The 23,877-nt window shown below is 42.8% G+C and overlaps 1 protein-coding gene across 1 annotated transcript in view; it reads left to right on the top strand.

The window, feature by feature from the left end:
• Positions 1-23,877, top strand: part of Sgms1 (sphingomyelin synthase 1) — a 264,683-nt gene that overhangs the window by 207,656 nt on the left and 33,150 nt on the right. Inside the window, 2 exon segments of the mRNA XM_036166358.1 lie at positions 18,657-19,004; positions 19,006-19,496. Coding sequence (XP_036022251.1) covers positions 18,873-19,004; positions 19,006-19,496 — 623 coding nt within the window. The 5' untranslated portion in view covers positions 18,657-18,872.

Genomic DNA, 23,877 nt, shown 5'->3' with positions numbered 1-23,877 from the left:
TCCAGAACTACCCCAAAGGCTGTGATCATATTTAGGGCCCTTTGCCTTGGCATGCTCATTATTGTTGTAACACAGTGGAATTTGAGCTTAAAAGTCTGAAATTTTTCCTGAGAACTGGAGACAATTTTATTTAGGAGGATAGTTTTGAGATTCCTTTACCTTTGGATATTTTGTTGCTAATTTTGTGATTGCTTTCAGAGTGACTAATTCTAAAGCAGATTAAAAGGGCCATTGAAGAATACAGCTGCAGATGTTTGTGTGCTGTGTACTGCTGAACTTCAAGGGCTATGACCACAATGGGCAGAACAAGGCAAAAGGCTCTAAATGTGGTCATGCCTGCCTTCGGGGTAGCTGCAGACAGAGAGCAGGGGTTCAGCTTCTGTCTCGTTTGCTTAATGTGCCAGAAACCCTGCATGAATGCCTTCACATCCACAAACTCTTATCATCCAGCTGTTTATCCAAAGAAACTCCTTGGGTAAACTGAGAGATGTTATGTTGGTTCTTGACAGCCCCATCCCACTCATTTGGGCCCTACCCACTGTGTCAGTCTCTTGAGCAAGAATGTTGTGGTGGCTGGGACTTGTGCCAGAGGACCACTATTCATATCATGATGGATGTGGGGAAGAGAGAAGATGGGAGATCATAGATAATATCTCCTCAAGGACTCACTCTAGTGGCCTACTTTCTCCGCTTAGGTATTACTTTTGAACTTTCTGGAATCCTCCCCTCCCCCAATGGCTGTACAAGCTGGAGAATAAACATTCAAACCTTGAGCCCATGCAGAAGGTTCCAGAGTCAAATCACTCCAGCATTTTTTTATTTCGGCTCATATGTAAAAAAAACAAAAGTCACTTAAAAGTAATAGTGATGCTTGATGTCATAGAACAGCATTACATTTCTTGTAATTGGCAGCTTTATATATTTACATTTAGTCCTCTTAACGGTCACAGGTAGCTTTGTTTTCTAGGACACTGAATGGGAGAGGGCAATAGATAGGTCATCGGACACAAGACTACCTAATTCCCAAACTTTCATCTCATTTCTGATTTTCCATAGCCATACTTACAGAAAGAACTCTTCCAGTTAAAAAGTTCAACATGGGGGTCAAGATCAGCATCACCAAACAGTAAAACGGCAGTTGGCCAGCATGTGTTGTTTGATATGATAACTGAGTAGAACAAAGTTCACTTCTGGGTATTCTGGCCCAAGTACATGACCCCAAATGAATTGAGAGAACACTCCAGGGACCAGCTGAGATTCTACAAAATACTGTGATTTTAAGACCTGCCCAGGTTGTCAAAGCCAAGGAGAGAAAGAGGAGAGTAAGACACAAAATTAACTGTTCATGGTGGGCAGGTGGATGGGGGGGGGGGTGGGGGTGGCTTAGAGGAGCTAGTGAAATTGAGAAGACCATGGGTTGTATGATGGAGACTATAATATTCAGCTCCTGGCTTTAGTTGTTGTGTCATGATTGTCTTGACACAAAGCTGGTGAAGAGTTTACCTCAGTTTCCTGTACTATTCTTGTAACTTTAAGAACCTAATATTTATTTCAGAATCACAGGAAAAAATGATGGAAAGCCTTTGGGGGGCAGGGGAGCATCATGTTACTTACTGTTCTTTTAGGATAAGGTAACCAAAGTCTCGACTTGAGACAGCTTAACTGAGATCCTGCAAAATGGTAGTCACTGGGAAAGGAAGAATATTTAGCCAAGATTTGAGGAGAGAAAGGCCGTGCCCTGGTCCACTCCTATTGTGAAAATATCATAAACAACAGAATGTCTGACCATCCTCAGAATAGGAAAGAAGATGAAGGCCAGCTTAGTCTTCCTCTGGGGCTATTAGCATCAGACCTTTTTGTGGTAGAAGGGACAAGGGAACTCTTGGGTCTTGTTTTTATAAGGACAATAGTCTCATCTGTGAGGGCGCTATCATGATAACATAATCACTGCCCAAAAGCCCCACCTTCTCACACATTCTCCTCAAGATATAAATGGAAAGGGGGTTTCAGTAGTTATATGTAACGTCATGTTGAGCACTGTGCTTTGAGGCCATCACATGTCTAGATATAAGCATGTTACAGGCATTTAACCCTGAGCCAAACCTCATGCCCATTAGATAGTTTTTATTTTATACTGAAAAAAAAAAAAAATAGTATCTTTGTGCCTACTGAAAACAAAGGAAAATATAAATATAATAACATGCCTTTTGGCATGCACTCAGTATATTGTGTAAATAGAGCAATGTTGAGGAAGCAGTTATGCTGAGGTAGTCTAGCAGTCCTGTGACTCACTGCTCTTTGGAGTTCAAACCAAATAGGTATATGTTTACCGAGGAAAATAAAAGCTTGTCATTAGAAACTGTTATTTCTTCAAATAATATTTACGAAGTCTGAAATTTCCCCTCTGGTTGGCAGTGTTACACAGTTCAATTCAAAGCACTCAGAAGAAGCCATCGTACTGTTCTCTTAAAGCACAGTTGGGTTGAGGAATGGACGTGTGAGTTTGTTTTAAGATGTTAGGCCAAAGAGAAGAATGGATGTTTAAAAGGAAATCTCATGTAAATTGTGAAATACTGACAAGTAGAATTGCAACAGAGATAGTTTTTAAACTGTGTGATAGGAGAAAAGGTATTTTGCCTTCACCCATCTAAGCAATTGAATGGTAATTGTGTCAACTCCGTGGGTTAAACCTGTAGTAGAAAACTTCAGTCATTCATTTCTTGGGCTTTCTTGTCTTCAGCAGTGCAGTACAATTACCTAAAATCTTGGCTGAGATCATTTGGCAAGATTATAAAATGCATTAAAAAATGTCAGTGTCTATGGGAGAAGATGTTTTTATTGTGAATCTTGTATTTTTATTATTGTGGTTGTTAATGATTTCTGAGGTTAATAATTATATTTCCAGATTTTGACCTTAAGCAGGGCATGATGGCACCTACTTCTAATCCTGGAGCTTGTAGGGCTGAGATGGGAGGAGTTCCTCACATTGAAACCCAGCCTGGGCTTCATAGTGAGTCCTCGGCTGAAAAGAAACAAACAAACAAACAACAACAACAACAAACACTGAAAAGAATACAAAGAAAATGAAAGGATGTTGACCTTTGCCTCTGATTTGTGGGTATCTGTGTTTCACAGAGACACAGAGTGCCGTTTGCCAGGACATTGTGTAATAGTTTGCTGTGACACTCCATTTAATAGCATGTGATTTCTGGGGGCATTTGATAGATCTAGATGCCTTGGGAAGCCCAGAGTGACAAGCCTCTGCACTTTAGTTTCATAAGACCAGACTATTTCAGGGGTTGTTTTTGAGACATGTAACTCAGATCTGTCTGCTAAATTTAGTGTGTCAGCTCATTGGGTCTTTGCTCTCTCTTTCCACTTTCCATGCAGGATGAGTACATGCGCAGAACTTTTGGAGTGGAGAAGAGAGATAATGTGTATGTGTGTAGTTATATTGGGGGAGGGTACCCACCTTTAGAACTTCTGATTTTTTTATAGCTTTTATTGATTATAAAAGTAATGTCTTGATTACAATAAATTTTCAAACTATGAAAATATGCAAAATAAAGTCAACCAGGCTACTAGCAATGTAGAGCACAGACTCAAATCCTTACTTTCTATACATTCATGTCTACTATATGTTACCACAAAAGCAGGATCCTGTCAGACAGGATGGTGCACACCTTTAATCCCAGCACTCTGGAGTTGAAGGCAGGAGGCTCTCTGTGTGTTCCAGGCCAGCCTGGTCTACATAGCAGGTTCCAGGCCCATGTTACATGGTTAGACCATGTCTCCCAAAACCAAGCCAACAAACAAAGCATGATCATGTCATATACTTGCTGACTATAAGCTTGATTAAAATTCACACTATGTATCAGGGCACTTTTCCATGTCTTAATCATTTTCTAATGCACTTATACACAAGAGTAATAATTCTGTTCCTATTCCAAAAGTAGACTATTTCTCAAGACCAGCTGGTGCCAACTGGTCACAAGTCAAATATCATCCCAATTCTTAATTCCCAAGGTTCTTCCTTGTAGAAGTTGCTAGTATAAAATATATGCTACTGTATATACACATGAACAGACAGTCTAATTTTATCTCATCATTCAACTTCAGCTGAGTCAGAGAAGTTTTGGGGAAATGAAAACAACTTACCTTCCTCTCCTTGAGTCTTCTGGTTGGGGCTGGGTGGCTGGGGTGGTGAAGGGATGGGGAAGCTGGGGTAAATGAGGGATAGAAGGGGAGCTGGGGTGATGGAGAGATAGAGGGGGAGCTGGGGTGATGGAGGGATAGAGGGGGAGCTGGGGTGATGGAGGGATAGAGGGGAAGTTAGGGTGGTGGAGGGATAGAGGGGGAGCTGGGGTGATGGAGGGATAGGGGGAGGGGATGCCCAAAGCACTACTTTTTTTCTGATCACACAGCAGAAGGATGCTTAACTACCCAGCTAACTAGGAATTTCATTCATTCCTGAACCACCTGCCCTCTGACCCCAGAAAGGGGAAGAGTAGGGAAGCCACGGGTGAAATAGTGGGGAAGCCACGGGTGAAGCAGGTGGGTTTCCCTCAGCAACCTACTTGTGCCGCCTCAGGGCCTGCGCTGGCCTACCATGGAGGCGTTTTCTTTCTGCTTGGCTTGTTTGCTGGTTATAGTTCATTTTACAAAGAAAACACTTTTCTTAAGTGGTGAAATAAAACTTTTTACCTCACCCCTCCAACCCAGCCCCAGCTTGGCTGCAGACCAAACCCAGGGCCCTCAGTGTCTCCCACTGAGCTAAACTTTTCAGCCCCAAATTGCAATGTTTTTAAGTGTAGAATTTAGCACCAATCCCTTTCTCACTTCTGTAACAGAATACCTGACAGAGACAGCTTAGAAGAGGAAGATGGGAACCAGGGCCAGGGCGGAACACTAGGTGCTTCCCCCAAGGGCTCTGTTTCCTAAAGGCAGCACAGCAGGGAGCCTCTGTAAACACCAGCGTGGAGGGTGTGGCACATGCACACCATAGCCATGGTAGTGGGAATTCACAGTGGTAATGGACACTGTCCACTTGGAGAACTTTCACCATCTCAAACGGAAAACTGTCTGCTAACTGTCCAGATAATGGAGGAAACCGGGTCCTTAATGCCAACAGCGATCTGAAGTGAACTGAAAACAGTGACAGAGGAAACAGAGGGCTTGTCCGCCATTGTCCCTTCCTTGTGCTCTCCGCCCACTATTCCGGTGATGCAGAAGAGACTGGGTGGTTTTCCCTTTAGTGTCCCCAGCACCCCCTGCAGTGCGGCCTGTACTCAGAGTCGTCCCTCCTCTACTGCAGGACTCAGTCTTACTGTTTTATTTGTGTGTGTGCCATGTGTCTGCCTGTGGAAGTCAGAAGTCAATGTTGAGGGTCTCTTGTAATCACTCTGCACTCTGGTTGATACAGGTTCTGTGACTGAAACTGAAGCGCATGCACAGCACTGGGATTGTAAACACAATCTGCCACATCAGCATACACAAGTGTGTGTGTGAACCCAGGCTAACTTCCAACTTGCCATCCCCCTGCCTCCACTTTTTAAGTGCTTGGATTATAGGTGTGCATTGCCATGCCCTGCTCTTCCATGAACATTTCTAAAGATTTATCCTTACTTGTTTTTTAATATTTCCCATAGTCAAGAAATAGAAATTATGGAGCATAAGTATTATTAAAGAATTGAATGAAGCCGGTAGCATTGGCACACGCCTTTAATCCCAGCACTTGAAAGGCAGAGCCAGGCAGATCTCTGTGAGTTCGAGGCCAGCCTGGTCTACAGAGCAAGATCCAGGACAGGCACCAAAACTACACAGGGAAACCCTGTCTCAAAAAACCAAAAAGAAGAAGAAGAAGGAGGAGGAGGAAGAGGAGGAGGAGGAGGAGGAGGAGGAGGAGGAGGAGGAGGAGGAGGAGGAAGAGAAGAAGAAGAAGAAGAAGAAGAAGAAGAAGAAGAAGAAGAAGAAGAAGAAGAAGAAGAAGAAGAAGAAGAAGAAGAAGAAGAATTGGATGAATGGGGCTGGGCTCCTGCTTAGTGGCACAGTAAGTTCCTGTCATACTCAGGTGCCCTGAGTTCTGTCCTAGCCATTAAGAGAAAGGCTTTGGTAAATGGCACCTTGCCTTCCTGGCATGTTTAGAACTGGCTGTTGCTTTCATTTAAACTGAACACAGACTCACCTGCTCATTCATACATTGGCTCATTTTGTTCCATAGGTCTTAGTTCCAAGTGGACTCCTTGCTTCCTTGGCTGAAGTATGCTTTGCATATGGTCCGGGATGCATAGTGATTTAGTGGTAGGTGTTCAGTACACTGTGGGCTGTGGAAACCTTGGGGAGGGTTTGTTAACACCACATGCAGTGTGCTATTCTAGCATGCTTGTGGGTACTTGTTCAGTAGATAGTAGCTCTTAGGTGGGAACTAAGGTAGTGAGAAGATGGGCCCACTTACCAGACACTAGTAATCACTCATGGTGTGTATTCTCCACTCATCAGATATTAAAAGCCTCTTCTAGGGAAAGTGCTGTTCTTCGCAGCTGAAAATTGCATGTTACTGTGGACTTCTGCTGAAAACTTTAGATTAGCAAATGGATGTGCATTTCCTGGGGGTTGTTGGACCTTTCAGGCCTTGCTGCTGTGATTGGCTATAATAGGGAGACTCGCTGGTGTCAGAACCTTGCTTGCTTGCCAGCTGGAATAATGTATTTAAATAGAAGAAGAACATGTAGTTTTCTGGCTACGTTGTTTAAAGCATATTACTAGACTTAAATTCTTAGTTGTGTGGTTTGAATTTTAAATGGACTATGAATGAACGAAGCTCCCCCGCCCCCCTCCCCCGCCCCTTCTCACCTCTTTCTGGTGTGCCATTAATTTGGAAGGGTTGCTTTGTTGGGGTTATCTGGCTTTACAGAGGAAGAATGGTGAGGAAAGAAACAAGTGAGACCAGGGAAATGGCCCCATCATTCACGTAAGAGGCTCTTCTAGGGAAAAGGTGGGTGTGTAAGCTGCAACAGAATGTGTGAATGCAGATTTTAGGTTTATGAAGTACTACATTGTTCTCGAACTCATGGCCAGAGATTGTAATAAAGTAAAGTCACTGAAAATCACTGCTTCAAGAACTGGTACTTGGATGTCTTGGTAGAGGAGTCAACATTTTCAGGTAGAAGATGTGGTTAAGGCTTTTGAGAAGGGATCTTGTCCTGGATTACCCAGGTAAACTGAAATGCTGTCATATGTGTCCTTATGAGGGGCAGGAAGAGAATTGGCACACAGGCAATGTAAAGGCAAAGCAGATGGTTGATGATACCATAAGCTGAGGGGCATCATGGGATGCCAGCAGGCAGGAGATGATTGGCAGGCAGTGAGCAGAGGTGGGAGGGGAGTGAGAATTAGGATAGCCCCCAGACACCTTTATTGTAGACTTCCAATCCCCAGAAATCCGAGACCCAAATGCACCAAAGTCTAAAACTCTGTAGTGCCACCTTGGTGCCCTGGAGACTCCATACTCTGTGCTCTCTGCTCTTCGAGGTATGTGCTTTCTTGTGGCCTCAGATAGTTTAGTCTGGGCAAGCTAGAAATGCCTGCCTTCTTCCCACTGAGCTCCTCTCCCTATCATGCCATTATGGGGTGTACTGCTTGCTCCCCCAGATCCTGTCTCCATTCTGTCTTGAAACATGGTACATGCTACAGAATAGCATACATGAAGCTGATTTCTTCACTAGTGGCGTTATGCTTATTCTTTCTTTTTCTGTTGAGCTATGGTCTCCCTATGCAAGCCAGGATGATCTCAAAACTCACGAGCTGAAGCATCCCTTCTCTTCAGCTTCAGTATACCTGAGATTGCACAAATGCACCACCATACCAGGCTAGTGCTTTAGCACTGTTTGGATCATGGGTGCTAAGACCTTCTAGTTGCTTCTGGCCCTGAATTCCTCACATTTTATTTCCCAATCTTTAAGCTTAGATAGCCGCCCTCCCCAATAGCCCCAGTCTGCAAAGATTTTAATTAAATTAAAATAATGAAGCAGTAAAATAGTATGAAAAGTGATAAGCAAGGAGGTTCGGTTGATGCAAAAGGTATTTGAACCAAAATATTGAGGCAAGGGAGTGACCTAAACTATAAGAATATCTGGGGAGGGGTATTCCCAAAGGTGCCTCAAGTGTAAAGACCCTGAGATAGGAGCTGGGACCTTTGCAGCTGCTGAGCTGGCTAGCGCAGGCAGTGGGAGTTAGAAAATGAGTGCACACCGTGGCTGGATGAAAGGAGATATGGGTAAGTAGGTAGCAGGGCCCAGACAAGGGCACTGAGTGCAACTGAGAGCTTAGACTTTTCCTTGAACGGCTCCAACCCCCAGGGTTTGAACACAGAAGCCACCATAAGGGGTAAAGGTGGAAATGGGAGGCGTACACAGGAGGAGGAGCGTTAGGGGCAATTATACTCGAAGGAAAAGCTGATGGATGGGCTCTCATAGATTGGAAGGGGTCTGTGAAATGGTGGATGTATACACAGAGGTTTTGCCCCAAAAGATGAGTGGGATCATGTTGTTTGAATCTTAAATGGTCTTTTAATTTAAAAAAAAAAAAAAAAAAAAACAGAGCCAGATATTGGGGTGAAAGATCAGAGAAGCAGAACAAGCCACAGCCAACCTCACCTCGCCAACTCCTCAGCCAATCCTGTTTCCACAAAGCCTCAGATTGAAAGCCTCTGAGTCCTCACCCAAAAGTGTCTCAACTGAACTGCTTTAGTTCCTGTTTCCTCATGCCTTATATACCTTTTTTCATCCTGCCGTCACTTCCTGGGATTAAAGGTATGAGTTCTTCCCAGTACTGGGATTAAAGGCGTGTGCCACCACTGTCTGGCTCTGTTTCCAGTGTGGCCTTGAACTCACAGAGAGCCAGATGGATCTCTGCCTCCTGAGTGATAGAATTAAAGGTGTGTGCCATTACTGTCTGGCCTCTATGTCTAATCTAGTGGCTTGCTCTGTCCTCTGATCCTCGGGCAAACTTTATTAGGGTACACTATATATCACTACAGGATCACCTGTTCCTGAGCTGAAGGAGACATACAGGAGAGTTTTTCAAAGAGCAGGAGTTTGATTTGGCCATTTTTATCTAGTTAGGAAAAACTATGGTGTATGTATCCCTGGGGCTCACAGAATGCTTTGTACACACTAGGCACCTAGTAAATGTTTGGTTGGACTCTGATTCGTGATTTGGTTTTTACAGTGAGGTATAATCTTCAGCCCTTAGCTCCCTTGGTGCTGGCTCTCTGAAAGACAAAAGCTCATTAAGTTTATAAACAGATATATTCGAGCTGTGCCTTAGTGTATTGGATGTGGCACTGGCCCTGCCAGAGTCCTTGGTAATCTCTTCCCTGAATGCTGATCAAGTCCCTTTAATGAATACTATCTCTCTATAGTATGTACTGAGCTCTCAAAACCCAGAGCTCTCTGAGGACCTGAGACTCTTGTGTTAGGTATATGGTATGACTTCTCTGCCATGTAAGTGAAACATGATTTGTAATAGATAACCACAGGACTGTCGTTCTTATTTTATGTGAAGAAAGTAGTTCTGAGTATAGTATGAAGGGCCATTGTTTGCTATCTTTACATGCTAAATTCTACCTTCTTCCATTTGCAGTTGTAATTACTGGTCTTAGTCATTTTTCCAGTTTTGATCTTGAAAAGTGATATATATTTTTTAACAAATTAAATCAGTATTTCCCCATGATCATTTCTCATTCATACTGAAATCACCTGTGGCATTTGGAAGCTAATTGCTTCATCTCCTTATTTCTTTAGACCATTTGATAAGATTCTGAAATCCTTTTTACTGGGCTATGCTAATGTAAGGCTATCTTTGTCCATGAGATGACTTCTCACCTGTTGGCTTAAGTGCTAATATAGGCAGACTAGAAAGTCAAGCTTTGTGTGATTTGGACACAAGAAAGTCAGTACAGGACAGTGATACCTGTAAGGTAAGGAACAGTTAGAGAGCTGCCATCTTGGTAATGTGCTGCACAGGTCTGCCTACATTCACCCTGTTCCTACCAGTATCTCCATAGCCACTTCAGAATAGTGAACATGGCTCTAAAGGATGTGGCAGTGTTCGTACATGAACTGTTGGGAAGCATTCCTAAGATCCTATCCTAGGCGCATTTCCTGCTGTAACACCCTCCCTGTTTCCCTCCTTATTCCCTCCTTACTCCTCTCTCCCATCCCTCCTTCTGTCTTTCTTCCATTACTGAGGATTAAACTGGGGGCCTTGCAAACACTAGGCAATTGCTCAGCAACTGACCTGTATCCCCAGCCCAGAAAATCTGATTAAGTAAGACTGCTAGAGAGGATTTATGTAGTATTGAAAAGAGTGGTGGTTTTATCTCCTTTAAAGATGAGTATGCGTACAATTAGATAAATTGCATTTGTTTTGTTTTTAATTCATCGCTGTTCAGATAATCTGTAAATCTGGTGTGATTTCAGTTTTTATGTTTCCTTATAACAAAGAATGAGAACCCCAGGGACCCTCTATGGGCCTTTTCTTTGGGCATCGCAGTGGCATGGTTAATTCCTTCTGTAAATTTTAGAAATTAAGGGGTGTTTGTTTGTTTGTTTTTCTCTGTTGGTAGAGTATTTGTCCAGCGTACACAAAGCCATGGTTCGGGCTGCAGTACTCAAAAGATCAACCTGTGACTTGTACAGTACACCATCTATATTACCGGTAGAGACTCTAACGCTTGTGGACTTGCGAAAACATTTATATTTACTTTGAATTTCAGTTTTTTCCACGTAACACCATAGCTACGGATGCGCAGGTCTTCCCAAGCGGACAGAGCAGAACAGTCTAGCTGTGCTTCTTCAGAGCTTCGCCATTTAAAAAAATTAGTGTAGCATACTTGTTCCTTAACAAGCTTTACAGCTTATATGTTTCTAACTTAATTGTAATTGGGTAATCACCATTGATTAAAGTTCTCATTTTACTGCATTGAGATAAAGCTTATTAAAATTTTATATAAGACAAGGATGTATTTCCAGTGAAGCTCTTAGGGCTGATCTCTCTAGTAAATGGTGGCCTCTGATATTTAGGCTTTCATACTTCCTTGGTGTCCTGAAAATGGTTTGTGACATTGCAGGATAGCCCAGCTATATAAAAATAGCTATATTGCTAATGGTATGTTCATTAAAATCATAAGGTACTGGGAAAAGAGTGTCAGTTGATGACTCAGAGAACACAGGTTGTAGTTCATTACCTAGTTGAACTCCTCTTGGAAGGATGCTCCAGACTCCTTTATAACCTGGGGCAGCCTGTCATCTTATTACTGCTATGCTGCCCTCTGGTGGTCTATACCTTACATAGCGCAAAGGCAGAGCCAGAGTGGCATGCCGTCTCAGCAATCTGGTTCTGTACTGCGGTGAGGGTGTGTGTACTGCGGTGAGTGTGTGTGTGTGTGTGTGTGTGTGTGTGTGTGTGTGTGTGTGTGTGTGTGTGTGTGTGTGTGTGTGTGTGTGTGTGTTTTAAACTTTTATTTGAAGAGGTTCAGGAAAATGGGCCTTAGATGGTTTTGATTCCAAGGTCTTAAAACCAAGGAGTCACAGATAATTGGAGAGAAGTTGAATGGTTGTTTATTTTTAGGAACTGGCACACTTGCTGCCTCTGTGTGTGTGTGTGTGTGTGTGTGTGTGTGTGTGTGTGTGTGTGTGTGTACGCGTGCACACAAAGGGAGAGGTCTGCTGTTGTTTTCCTGGAAGTCCTCGATCCTGTTTTACCCCAGCAAGAGAAGGGGGACAGCTGACTGCAGTGGCAGTCTGAACACTGCTTCTGTGACCACGAATGCCCGCAGCATGTACACTGAAGAACCATTCATTCAGAAGCTCCCTTTGAATGTTCTCTGGTCTGAAAATTGTTTGAACTTAAGTCATTATCAAAGAAGCATTTGAAATGTATTTTTGGAGAGACACTTGAACTTGACTTCTCCTATCTGGGCCTGTGCGTTGTTGCTAATTTTACACCTGGTGTCGGTCCCCAGGGTCTTCTTTAAATGAGGTTCTTTCTCTGCTTCAGTGGCTTGAGTTTATAAGCATGGCCTGGGAGTCTTTCCTTGGTAAAATGGGAGACTTCCAACTCACCAACTAGTGGGTATTTCTGTTTCTTAGTAAACTGGGGAAACTTACTTTGTATAAATAAGATATAACAGAATTTTATATTCACTCAGAAACTGCTCCCTGCTTGCCTGCCTGCCTGCATCAGTTTGACACAGGGTGGTCCTCAGCTGAAACAGTGAAAACATGCTTTAAGACGGCTGCTTTATGATGTGTGGCAAATGCGCTGACTGTGGCTCCAGATTTCCAAAGTTCATACATTATAACAGCCATTCTCCACAGTCAGAACAATCACATATTTGACAGGGAAAAATTCTATCTACTTGTAGGTAGAAGAAGCAGTCTTGGAGAAAAGTAATTTATAAACCAAAATATTTAGTCTGAAAAGACATTTTGATAGTGTGTGGGAAAAGGGAGAGATATATTTGAAATCTGAACAACTTAGAGAATCCAGAGAAAATGCTTACTGTATGTTAAGATATAAAGTCCACTCGGTTCTGCTTTTAGATGTCAGTATCACAGAGTGAGCGTGGATGCCCTGGTTCCAATACGAGAGTCAAGGATAGGGACTGAACGCTATGGAGTATCATGGAGGAAATACAGCTAAGGTAAAAAGCAGGATGGAACGTTTGTCTGGTTTTTTTCCTTTCTTCTCTCTTCTCTTAAGATAATTGATCTGAGAGTGACAGAGGTGTATATTACTAGGAGATAGTGATGGAGGTGGATATTTTCAGCTACTCTTTTGGAATGCTTGATGAACCCTTTGATTTGTGTCCCTTCTTCAATTTTTTTGTTTTGTTTTGTTTTACTTTGTAGCCCTGGCTATCCTGGAACTTACTCTGTAGACCAGGCTGGCCTCAAACTCAGGGAGACCTGCCTGCCTCTGCCTCCCGAGTGCTGGGATTTCAATTTTTTTGAGTGATTTCTATGATTATTTAAACAGTTTAGAAAGATTTTTTTTTTTAATCTTTTGTTTTCCTTTTTGTATTTTCTTGAGCAGTGTTTTGTGAGAAACTTTTCCTGCAGGCTCTAAAAGCATGCACACACTCTAGCGCAGAGTTTGCTCACTCCGTAAAGGGAGGTGCCAACAGAGACTGCTGGAGAGTCCAGGTTGGTGAACCGGTGAGCTCTTATTGGGTTACTTATGGAGTCTGGGAGACAGGTTACTTGCAAGAGCAGGGACTTCTCAAATGTAGCTGCATCTCTTGGGCCATCGGCATCACATGAGGGTCTTCCCCTCTAAGCAGCTGTTTACTGTTTCTTCTAAGTTTCAGCCTTCCCAGACCCCTGCAGTTTACTTCCTGGGTCTTATAACTGCTTTCCTCTAGCATGTTACTATTTAAGTGAGCCGTATGCAGTTATCTGCCATAGAATCCTGTACAAAGCCTTTTGGTTTTGTTTATTTGTTGTAGTGCTGGGAATTGAACTTAGGGCCTCACATATACCAGGTAAGCACTCTACCACTGGGAATACACCACCGCTATATTCCCAGCTCCCTGGGGTTTTAAAAAAACAGGCTAAGCCAGTTGGGGTTTTTCCACAGCTTTGGTTTACTTTTCTGACAGATTCAGAGCTATGCATGTCTTTATAGTCCAGCTAGTAAGTGTGGTATATAGGGGTGTGAGCTCTTGATTTTTAAAAAGAAGAATGGAAAGACACAGTGAGGTGTGTTAGAAATGGAGAAGCTCTTCTGGCTGGACAGCATTAGCACTGTACACATCTGTTCCCATGAGAGCTGCTGGAATTTGAAACATTGGTGATGCTCCGACACTGTCCAGTACCAGTAGATTGAGTCCAAATCTAAGCACGACAGATTAACAGGAAGACGGGACAGGAGCCCTGCTGGCTTTGAGCAGAGGCAGCTGGTTGGTTGAGTTGGAATAGATTCTCTTCAGTTTTAAGTGAGTTAGAAGAATCAAATCCCAGGGGAAACTGTAGTGATGAGTTTTCAGAGAGCTGTGTACGATTTCCCCCATCATAACAACAGGGAAGAGTTTTCAAATGCTGCTTCCCCGTTTGTAGCCGCTGGCGTGGGCAGATACTGTAGGCAGTTACAGTTCTGCCTTGTTTCCACTCGGGGACAGTGGGAATACGGGGCCTGGAGTGTTGCCGTGCTTGTAGGTTTGGGCTTTAGTTTTATCTTTGCTGCTCGATTGGCTCACTTCTCAAGACTGTCTCTTAATATGTAGGATTTGGGGGTCTGTTTAGAGAGTCTAGCCATGTCATCAGGCCCTTTCACATTTCTAAAGAAAGCTGCTGTAGGAAGCATGTTTTCAGAACAATATACTTGGAAGAACAACAGTAGTTTGTTAGTTTGTTTCTCTCTTCCAGACAGGAGTAAAATGTGCCTATCAGAGAGATTTTTAAAGTACTGGGATGGGAAAAAGCAGAACATTATTTTATAATTCTGTTGTTCTGGGACAACGGGAAGTTAACAGATAATGCCTTGACTTTTATCCCATGGTATTTATCGTACATACATATTAACAAATTGATAATCTGTTGTGTGGCTGGTGTTCTCCTCATAAAACTGCAAATATCACTGTCTATATAGAAATGTGCTACAGTCTTTAGTAGGGACTTAGTCATCTGTTTTATAATGAATTTTTAAATGTATTTCTAATTTTTTATTCTAATAAATGATACTTTGGAATCTCTGGTTACTGAATATTTATAGGAACACCCTATCAGGAAATTTCTGGATTGGGGTGGACCCTGCTGGTGATGTGGTTCTCTGAAGTAGACGGAACCATGGTTCACAGGACACAATTGGCATGGCTGCTTTCTTGTCGTTATATCCTATCAAGTTTGCCAACTAAAAGTCCCCTCCCTCCTGGTACATTGAAGGTTGCTACATTTCACTGTAGTTTAAAATTTGTGGGAGTGGAGAGTAAAAAAAGGGAGACCATTAGATAAACTGTAGGGCAGCCATCGAGAAGGAATTCTCTACAGATAGTGTGAAATTGAGGCGTTAAATACAATTAAATAAACAAGGTCAAGAGGAGACCAAAAAATGTCACCAAATGCAAAATTTGTCAGCACAGTCTTAGCAGGCTGAGTGGACCAGAAGGCAGAGGTGTGTTTTATAAAGCAAGCCTCCTCGGAGCTCCACAAAGTAGGTCAGCATCCACTTTAGCTGGAGGAACTGCTTTCATAAGGGATGATTTTATTTGTGAACCAAAGCTGGATTTGGAATTGTGAGCACTGCATGCACTAGCAATTGAAAATAAAGGCCAGTGTAAAGGTTACAGCGTCAAAAGAAATCTTCTGAACTCCTCAAACTGTAGAAATAAATAAGTAGCGCTCTCGCCAACATTGTTACCCTAACCTTTCATATATAATTTCATAAGTTCTTATTTAAATTAACTCTTCAAGTGTTAAAATAAGGAAAGATGCAATTGGAGTTTCCTTGGAAAAAACGTTCAGTGGGTATCAAATTGAGTTTATGGAGAATTAAATGTTTCGTTGACTGCAGAAGTCAGTTAGGTTATTGCTGACCTATATGGAAAGTTCTAGTAAATTTGGAAACTTTTATCTAAACTTGAAGCTTTTGTAAAATGTGGCTTTGTTGAGGGCCTCACAGACAGTTACCCTAGATCTGTTGGGCAGTGTTTGAGGAGAGGCCATGCATCTTATGCTTAAGAGACAGACACCACCCACCCCCCCCCCCCCCCACCTTGCACAGCCTGTGCACGGACTTGAGTTTGGTGTGCATGCCTTTGGCACTCTAGGCCATGTTCACCGCAGTTGGGGTTCCTCTGCAATGGCTGTGAGAATGCAGAAGCCACATGGACTTTCTCTCTGGAAAATGCTCATAATTTCCTTGAATGTTCAAGGTAGTTTAAAAGACATTTCAGGAGTTGGGGATTTATCTCAGTGATAGAGCGCTTGCTAGAGGCCCTGGGTTCATTCCTCAGCTCTGAAAAAATAAAATAAAGACATTTCAGTATTAGTGAGGTTGTTGGGCTTTTTTTCCATTCTACAGTCTGCACAATGCTAGGGATATTTGTGAAGCTATTGACCAGTTATTGACTGAGTGGCTTTTGAGCCCTGGGGACATGAAGTCTGTGGCTGTTAGGAGTACTGCCTTTGCAAGGCACTCAACTGCTTCTGGGAGCCTGCAAATGCCTAAGTAGGAGAGAGTATGGCAGGGAAGACACACAGTACCCACAGTGCTTAGGAGGACTGTGTGTGTCCTTAGGATTGGTACTGCCATTGTTAACGTAAGAAATTGGAAATTGGGAGGACACATGCTGTCTATCCTCAATCTAGAAGGTTCAGTATGAGACTAGTTGGAGAGAAAATGGGTCGGGGAGAGTAGGAAAGCTTAAGGAAGTTAATTTGAGAAGTCTCTGTAAGTGTGCTCTCTACTTGGGAATGCCTCAAGTTTTTACCATCCTACTGTGTGCACAGTGGGAAGATAACAGTGTGCACTGAGTGTACTTGGCAGAAGAACTATCCTTTTTTTCCTTTTCTTTTCTTTTTTTTTTTTAATACTTATTTATTTATTACAAATACAGTATTCTGTCTACAGAGCCAGAAGAGGGCAACAGATCTCATTATAGATGGTTGTGAACCACCATGTGGTTGCTGGGGATTGAACTCGGGACCTCTGGAAGAACAGCCAGTGCTCTTAACCTCTGAGCCATCTCTCCAGCCCCAAGAACTATCCTTTCAAAGCACAAGACACTTGACCAGATACTATTCCCTGAACACATTCTTAGGGAAACAGTGTCACTCATAATTTTCAGCTTTTCAACTTTTAGGTCTGTTGAAAGCCTTCTGTAGTTAACCCAGGAATCATTTCAGAAAGCAATCCAGCTGGTAGAGTTTGTTGTAGTGGGAGATAAAGTGAACAAAGACTGTTGAACATGATTGATAATTTGAAAAAAGACATGAGCACCACCAAATCCTCCTGAAAATCACTGCTTACAGAGCTCAGCTGTTTCATCCACTTTCAAATATAGACTCAGTCTTTAACAACAACCTTATAAAGGAAATGTGTTATTGTTACTGTACCCATTTTAAAGATTAGCAATGTGAAGCCCAGACAGTGGGGCAAGCAGGGGAGATGCTGGGACCAAAGTCACATTTCATAGCTATGTTGCCTTTATATAAAGTTGGGTCTACTGCTTTGAGCTTTTTTTATTTTTTATTTTAATGATTGTTATAAAAGTAGGATGTGTTTATTAAAGAAATCAGTGGCAGAAAAATGGGAATACACTCAGGATCATCGAAGATAACCTAGCTGGTCTGTGTCTTCCCACTTTTTTCTGCAATGCTGTGCATTAGTCAAGGATTGTGGTTGCATGTTGTTTATGTGCATCCTTCCGTTAGGGTCTTCCTTAGAGCATAGGCCTTTGATTGTTACACCACTGGTTAAGTATTTTAATGAACACTGTCTTGGTTAGGGTTTTTATTGCTCTGAAGAGATATCATGACCATGGCAACTCTTATAAGGGAAACATGTAATTGAGGGTGGCTCACTTACAGCTTCAGAGGTTCAGTCCATTATGATCATAAAGGGGAGCATGGCAGCATGCAGGCAGACAGGGTGCTGGAGCTGAGAGTGCCACATCTCCCAGGCAACAGGAAGTCAACTGACTGTGACACTGAGGAAAGCTTGAGAAAAAAGAGACCTCAAAGCCCACCCCCACAGTGACACACTTCCTACAGATGTGTGGCCCAGATTAAAGGTATTTCCTCTAGCGTCAAGGTCTAGATTAAAGGAGTGGTCATCTAGCCGCCTCCAACAAGACCACACCTCCTAATAATGCCACTCCCTTTGGGAGGCACTTCCTTTCAAACCACCACAAATACATACACTTGACTTACATCCCCTCCATACATTCAACTATGGGCAAGTCCTTTGATTTTTATAGAACCCATTCCTTTTTTCTACATGAGAGGTAGATCAAATCCTCTTTTTTCAAAGCTACAGAAGTGTTGAGAGACTGAGGCTAAAAAGATCAGGTGAGCCTTGGCCCTGGGCTCTGCCTGTGTGTCAACCCAGTCAGCCACAGTGGTATCCTTTCTATATTAGAGTTCACACATGTTTGGAATAAGTGGACTAGTAACTTTTGGAGCAAAAAAAACTTGTAAAATTATTAGAGTAGATGGTCTTAAGATCAGCATTTCTGTGATACCTAAGATGTCACATATTATGCACATTTTCAGCATTCCTCACTAAAGAGATGTGTGGATTAAACAAGTTTGCCAGACTATTTCATATTATGTCATGGAAGTCTGTTAGGTACAAAGAGAATCAGTGGTCTCTGCTGAGCAGGGTCCAGAGTCTGTTGAGTTATTCCTGATAAGTACTCCCTGGGAGACCAATCCACTGCTGTCCTCGGCCTTGTACATTTTCAGATCTAATTTAGTGATCTGTCATTGAAGACTTATGATCAGGGAATTGACAATGCTTGAAACTAACACATTTGAAACAGAGGTTACCAATGACTGCCCTTCCGCTTCTATTGTACACCTTGAGCCTCTTTGCATTTTGAAGGAACTGATCTGTTAGTCCCATGATCCTGACCTTTTCTTTTCCTCCCACAGAAGGAAGAATCCTGTTCAGAAATGAGGCCAATTAATGTTCAGACACTGCTACACGAAGTGCTTTAAACTGCCCTGACCATCTTGCCAAATGAGTCTCTGCTCATGAGACCCAACAAGATGAACCGGCCCAGGAGGGATAGTGTCCTGCTCTATACGAACAGTGACTGCTGACGTCTAAGAGCAAGTTGGGGGTACTGTGTTTTGTCTGCCAGTACCATGAAGGAAGTGGTTTATTGGTCACCCAAGAAGGTGGCAGATTGGCTGCTGGAGAATGCTATGCCAGAGTACTGTGAACCTCTAGAACATTTCACAGGCCAGGACTTGATCAACCTAACCCAAGAGGATTTCAAAAAAAACCCCACTGTGCCGAGTCTCCTCTGACAACGGGCAGCGGCTCTTAGACATGATAGAGACCCTGAAGATGGAGCATCATATGGAAGCGCACAAGAATGGCCATGCCAACGGGCACCTCAGTGTTGGCGTTGACATCCCCAACCCTGAGGGCAGCTTCAGCATCAAGATTAAGCCCAATGGAATGCCAAATGGGTATAGGAAAGAGATGATAAAAATCCCCATGCCAGAACCAGAGCGCTCCCAGTACCCCATGGAGTGGGGCAAGACTTTTCTGGCCTTTCTTTATGCACTTTCCTGTTTTGTTCTCACTACAGTGATGATCTCGGTCGTCCATGAACGAGTACCTCCTAAGGAGGTGCAGCCTCCACTACCGGACACGTTTTTTGACCATTTTAACCGGGTGCAGTGGGCCTTTTCTATTTGCGAAATTAACGGCATGATCCTTGTAGGACTCTGGTTAATTCAGTGGCTGCTCTTAAAATACAAGTAAGTAGAGTAAACATAGTCTTAAGATCCAGAAATGATGGGTTTGCATTTAGCTATCTAGTTATCATTTGGAAATGAAATTTAGCCAAGTATTGAAATTGAAACGTATTAATTAGTTTTGAAACCACACATCCCATGGGACTAACTAAAGTTCCTACAGCTTTGAGAGAATATTGTGTTTGTTGCCTGTTTGATACAAGATTCCTCTAGAATTAAGACCATGAGTCATGGTGGTCTGTTTTCAGGTAATAGGAAAGAAAACACTCAGACATCTTTAGAGAGTAAAGGCTGTTTAATAAGTGGGGGTGGAGGTGTGGGAGTGTGGGGGTGATTATAAAGCTACCTAGTCTTGATTGTTATTTACTCAGGTGAATTGTTGGCTGTTGGCTTATATGCTGTGAATGGTGGGATAGGCCCGTCCCATGACACACACACCCCACCCGCAGCCAGACCCAGAACCTTATCAATATGTATTCACAGTTTTGACATGTAGAGTTCACACAGCTATTTTATAACAACTTTGGTTGGGGATAACTGCCATCTCATTTAATTTAAGATGGTAGAATGTGGTGGAACCTACATGATCCCATCTTATAGAATGTGTAGCACTTAAAACCATGGGTGGCTGTCTTTGGGTGTCTTAGTTAGTGTGTATTTAGTTTCAGTTGGCGCCAAAGTGATTCTCGGGTCCCAAGCTCTATTACAGCAGGGATCTTCTAAAGGGAGCTATTTCCTTAGATGAACAGCTTCCCTTGCTTTAATTAATTGCCCTTGTTCTTAGTGTCTGGTTTTCTTCTGAGCAGAACATCTGTGGCTTCCCTGTATGCAGTCAAGGATGACAATTTCTCCCTATCCAATGGGCTTGGGAGCCCCAGTAGGTGGTACCACTGTCCCCTGGCCACAGCCCAAGCTCACTGCCATTGCCCCTGGGGCACCCTAACCAAATTTACATAGTGAGCAGGGCCATGCCTGGGACTGAGTCCCTGTAAACCTGGAACTGTCACTCTGGGGTGGCTTCTGATGATGGAGCCACCAGCTGTTTGAGTTTCTCTCTGGCAGACTGAGTCACCTGAGCCAAAGGATAGCTGGCTTTTAAAGCATCTTCAGTCAAGATAACAAAACGCAGGTGGAGTGTTTCTGTTGAATTTGTCTGTGAGTGTTTTCCTGGTGTTAGATGAACTTTCTCAGTTCATGAAGTCAGACATGTAGAAAGGGGAGGGTACCCACTGACCTCACCAGGGAGACTACCATCTTCACTTTGGGAAAGTCACTGACCTAGCCAAGTGTTTAGTTGGGGCTGTTTTGACAATTTTATGACTGAAGTAGAATTTGAAATGGAATTGATGGCCTCTGCTATCCAGTTGAAGGAAAAACAAACAAACAAACAAACAAAAACAATGTTGTTGCTTTGGTTTTGAGAGGAATCAGCTTCAGAAGTAGTGACGTTTGGAATTCCTTCATGGTTCCTGTTGACTGACAGCTAGTCCCGCTTCTCGCTTAGGAACATTTTGACTTTTCGCCCTTTCTCCCCCAAAAGCCCACTGAAAATATTTCCCAGGCTTTTCCTTTATAGAGGGAAGGACAGTTCGAATTAAGCTTCCTAGGGTTTTTTGTTTTGTTTTGTTTTGTTTTTGTGAGTTCACTTTCTGGCTTTTCATCAAAATTCATACACACAGACAAATCTATTGCCCCAGAATATAACTCAGTAAGTCAGACTTCTTGCAGAATTGAGATGTTTTATGATTTCAGTATTGTTCTGAGGAAACTTCCTAATCATAGGAATAATTTCTTTTAAATGTTTTATTTTTCTACCAGGGAGTTTTTCCAAAATCTATTTCTCTTTAAATTTTCTAATTTGGTATTGTTCTGGTACTTACTGCCAATACTGTAGTAATTTATTTATTTAAATTGTTCAACAGCAATAAACTGTTTGGAATGTCTTCTGCAAAGCTAATTCAGTACTGGAGCAGGCAGCCTGGGTTCTAGCCCCAGCTGTGGGTTTATATGCTAGGTAGCTTAAATGAACTTTTCCAACTCAGGAGCCTTGTTCTCACAGAAAAAAATAACAGCTTCTAGGTCAAGGTTTCTATTGTCCTAGAAAACTTTTAAATTGGCCCTAACATTGCTGGGTAAGCCACTGGGATGGAATTGGACTAGTCAAGTAATTTTAACTTGAACGCAACCAGCTAAGGATTCTTTAAGGACCTTACTCTGTTTCTACCTTTGGAAGTAGACTGTTGTCCTAAGCATCCCCACCCTGTCTGTGACCTCTCCAGTGTATGTGGCACTCCAGGTATGAAAGATTGAGAGGGTACAGACTGATGCAGCATGAAGTGTATGCTGATGAATATCATCCCCAGCTCTCAGCACCAAGACTAACCTTCTGAACTGTTATACAGACAAACCTCCCCCAACACCCTCCCCTGTTTCTAACTAATTGGCTATTGCTGTGTGATGGTTTTATTTAGGAACTATTTCGAAAACATGGAACTTTCTGGTTAGGGGGTGCTTTTCATCCCTAACTTTCCTTGTTTTTGTGTTTCCTTCTTGTGAGTTTGGCCCCTCCCTCCAGCATCCACCAGCTGGATAGTTTACCATTAACCGTTTTACTCAGCTCCTTGGAATTAAAGCCATTTGGTTGGTATTAAGATCCCAACAAAATCCCAATTCACACCACCACCCCCAAATTATTCTAACTTTAAGAATTGTGGAGGCCTTAAAAAGGCAGCCTACTCCATCTTCCTTTGTACTTTCTAACTTCAGAGAAAAGATAAAATGGTTGAGGACGATGTACTAATTGAGAAGTCAGACCACTGGAACTTGGGGCAACATCTACCACCAATAAGTCCTTTAGCCGGACTTTGAGGGCTCTGAACCCTGATTCTGAATTTGTGAGTTTCAGTTCTGTCTTACGTTGCATACACTTGTCCTTCACTGTGAACTCTTTTTGGTTTTTAAAATTGTAAATAATGTTGTCTCCTCATTTAGAATTGGACTTTCAAGCCACTGACTAGGAAAAATTCCGGGGAAATCTCTGCCTTTGTGTCAGACCTCACTGCAAACCAGGTACCCTTGTTTTAAGAAAGCACCATAAAGAGTATTCACAGCTTACAGACTGATAGAGCCGAGACTTAGGGCTCTGTGTGTGGCTCACAGCTAACACAGTGGCACCCCTGCATGTTTCCTGTGGCCCCACCCTGTCAGGACCTTGACCGAGAAGGCGGCACCGAGCTTTCCAAGTCAAGTTTCCTTCTTAGGGCGAGTGTAAGATCCAGTGTGGTGATCAGGGTGCCTCAGACTCTCCTGGACCAAAACCAGATTTGTGAACTGTCTTTTCTAAGTTGTTTTTCCCCTTCTCTGGCCAGTGGCATTTTCTAGAAACATAGAACAGCTCAGTTAGTGTTGTCTAAATAATGAGTTTGGTCAATTCTAATTCTGTCTTTAGGCATGCTTCCTCCTTTCATTTCTAATTGGGGATCCACACTGTGGAATCTGATGAAGACACAGCGTCTCTGCTTTGAAGCTCAGGGCTCTTCACAATAGAATTTAAGTCTGACCTGTTTTACCTGTAGCTACTCCAGTTCTCTGTAAACATCTGAAGCTCATAGCACGCACTTTCCAACTCCTTTACTTCTACACAGGTCTCCTTCAGTGCCAGCTTTTTGTTTTGTTTTGTTATTTAATTTTCCTTAAAGGAGAAAATGACAGCCATGTTCATCACTCTTACTGGTAGCCTGATGTCTGTGACAGAGCCTGGCACATCTAAATACAGTGTGCTCATTTAAAATCTGTCCATTCATTCAACTTGGAGTTCACTGAGCAGCCTACTCTGTGGCAGCAGTGCTAGGGCCTTGGGAATGCTGCAGGGACAAGAGTGACGTCAAGTGGCTAGTCTGGGCAGAGTGAGGTGGTGAGTGAGCAGCTGAGGACATGACATCAGCTAGCTAGCATAAGGGAGCAAGAGACTGAGAGTGAGCCCGAGGGTTCGGGAGTGTTGGAAATAGGGCGGCAGATTGGGTAATCATGAAAGACCACTGATGAGACAGCAGTTCAGACACGTGAATCAAATAAAAGACAATCCCAAGTAGGTATTTGAGAAAGAACATTCCAGATAGGAAACACAGCAAGTGTTTGGAGGATGGGTTTATTTCTGTAGCTTAGTTGAGCCCCCAAGTATTTATAATAATGGCCCAGTGAGCTGGAGGAGAGCTGTGATGTATATAAGAGTCCAGTGAGGTACAGACAGGGTCTCAAATGGAACCAGTAGATTGTGGATTTAATGTCAAGTGTGATAAACCACTGATATGATACAAACACAACTTACGTGGTGGAAGAATTATGTAGGGTCAGCAAGATGCTCACTCATGGCATTTACTACCAA

This window comes from Onychomys torridus, chromosome 1 (genome assembly GCF_903995425.1).
Source record: "Onychomys torridus chromosome 1, mOncTor1.1, whole genome shotgun sequence".
Lineage (NCBI taxonomy): Eukaryota > Metazoa > Chordata > Mammalia > Rodentia > Cricetidae > Onychomys > Onychomys torridus.
The sequence above is the reverse complement of the archived record's forward strand: the minus strand, read 5'-3'. Positions and strand labels throughout refer to the sequence as shown.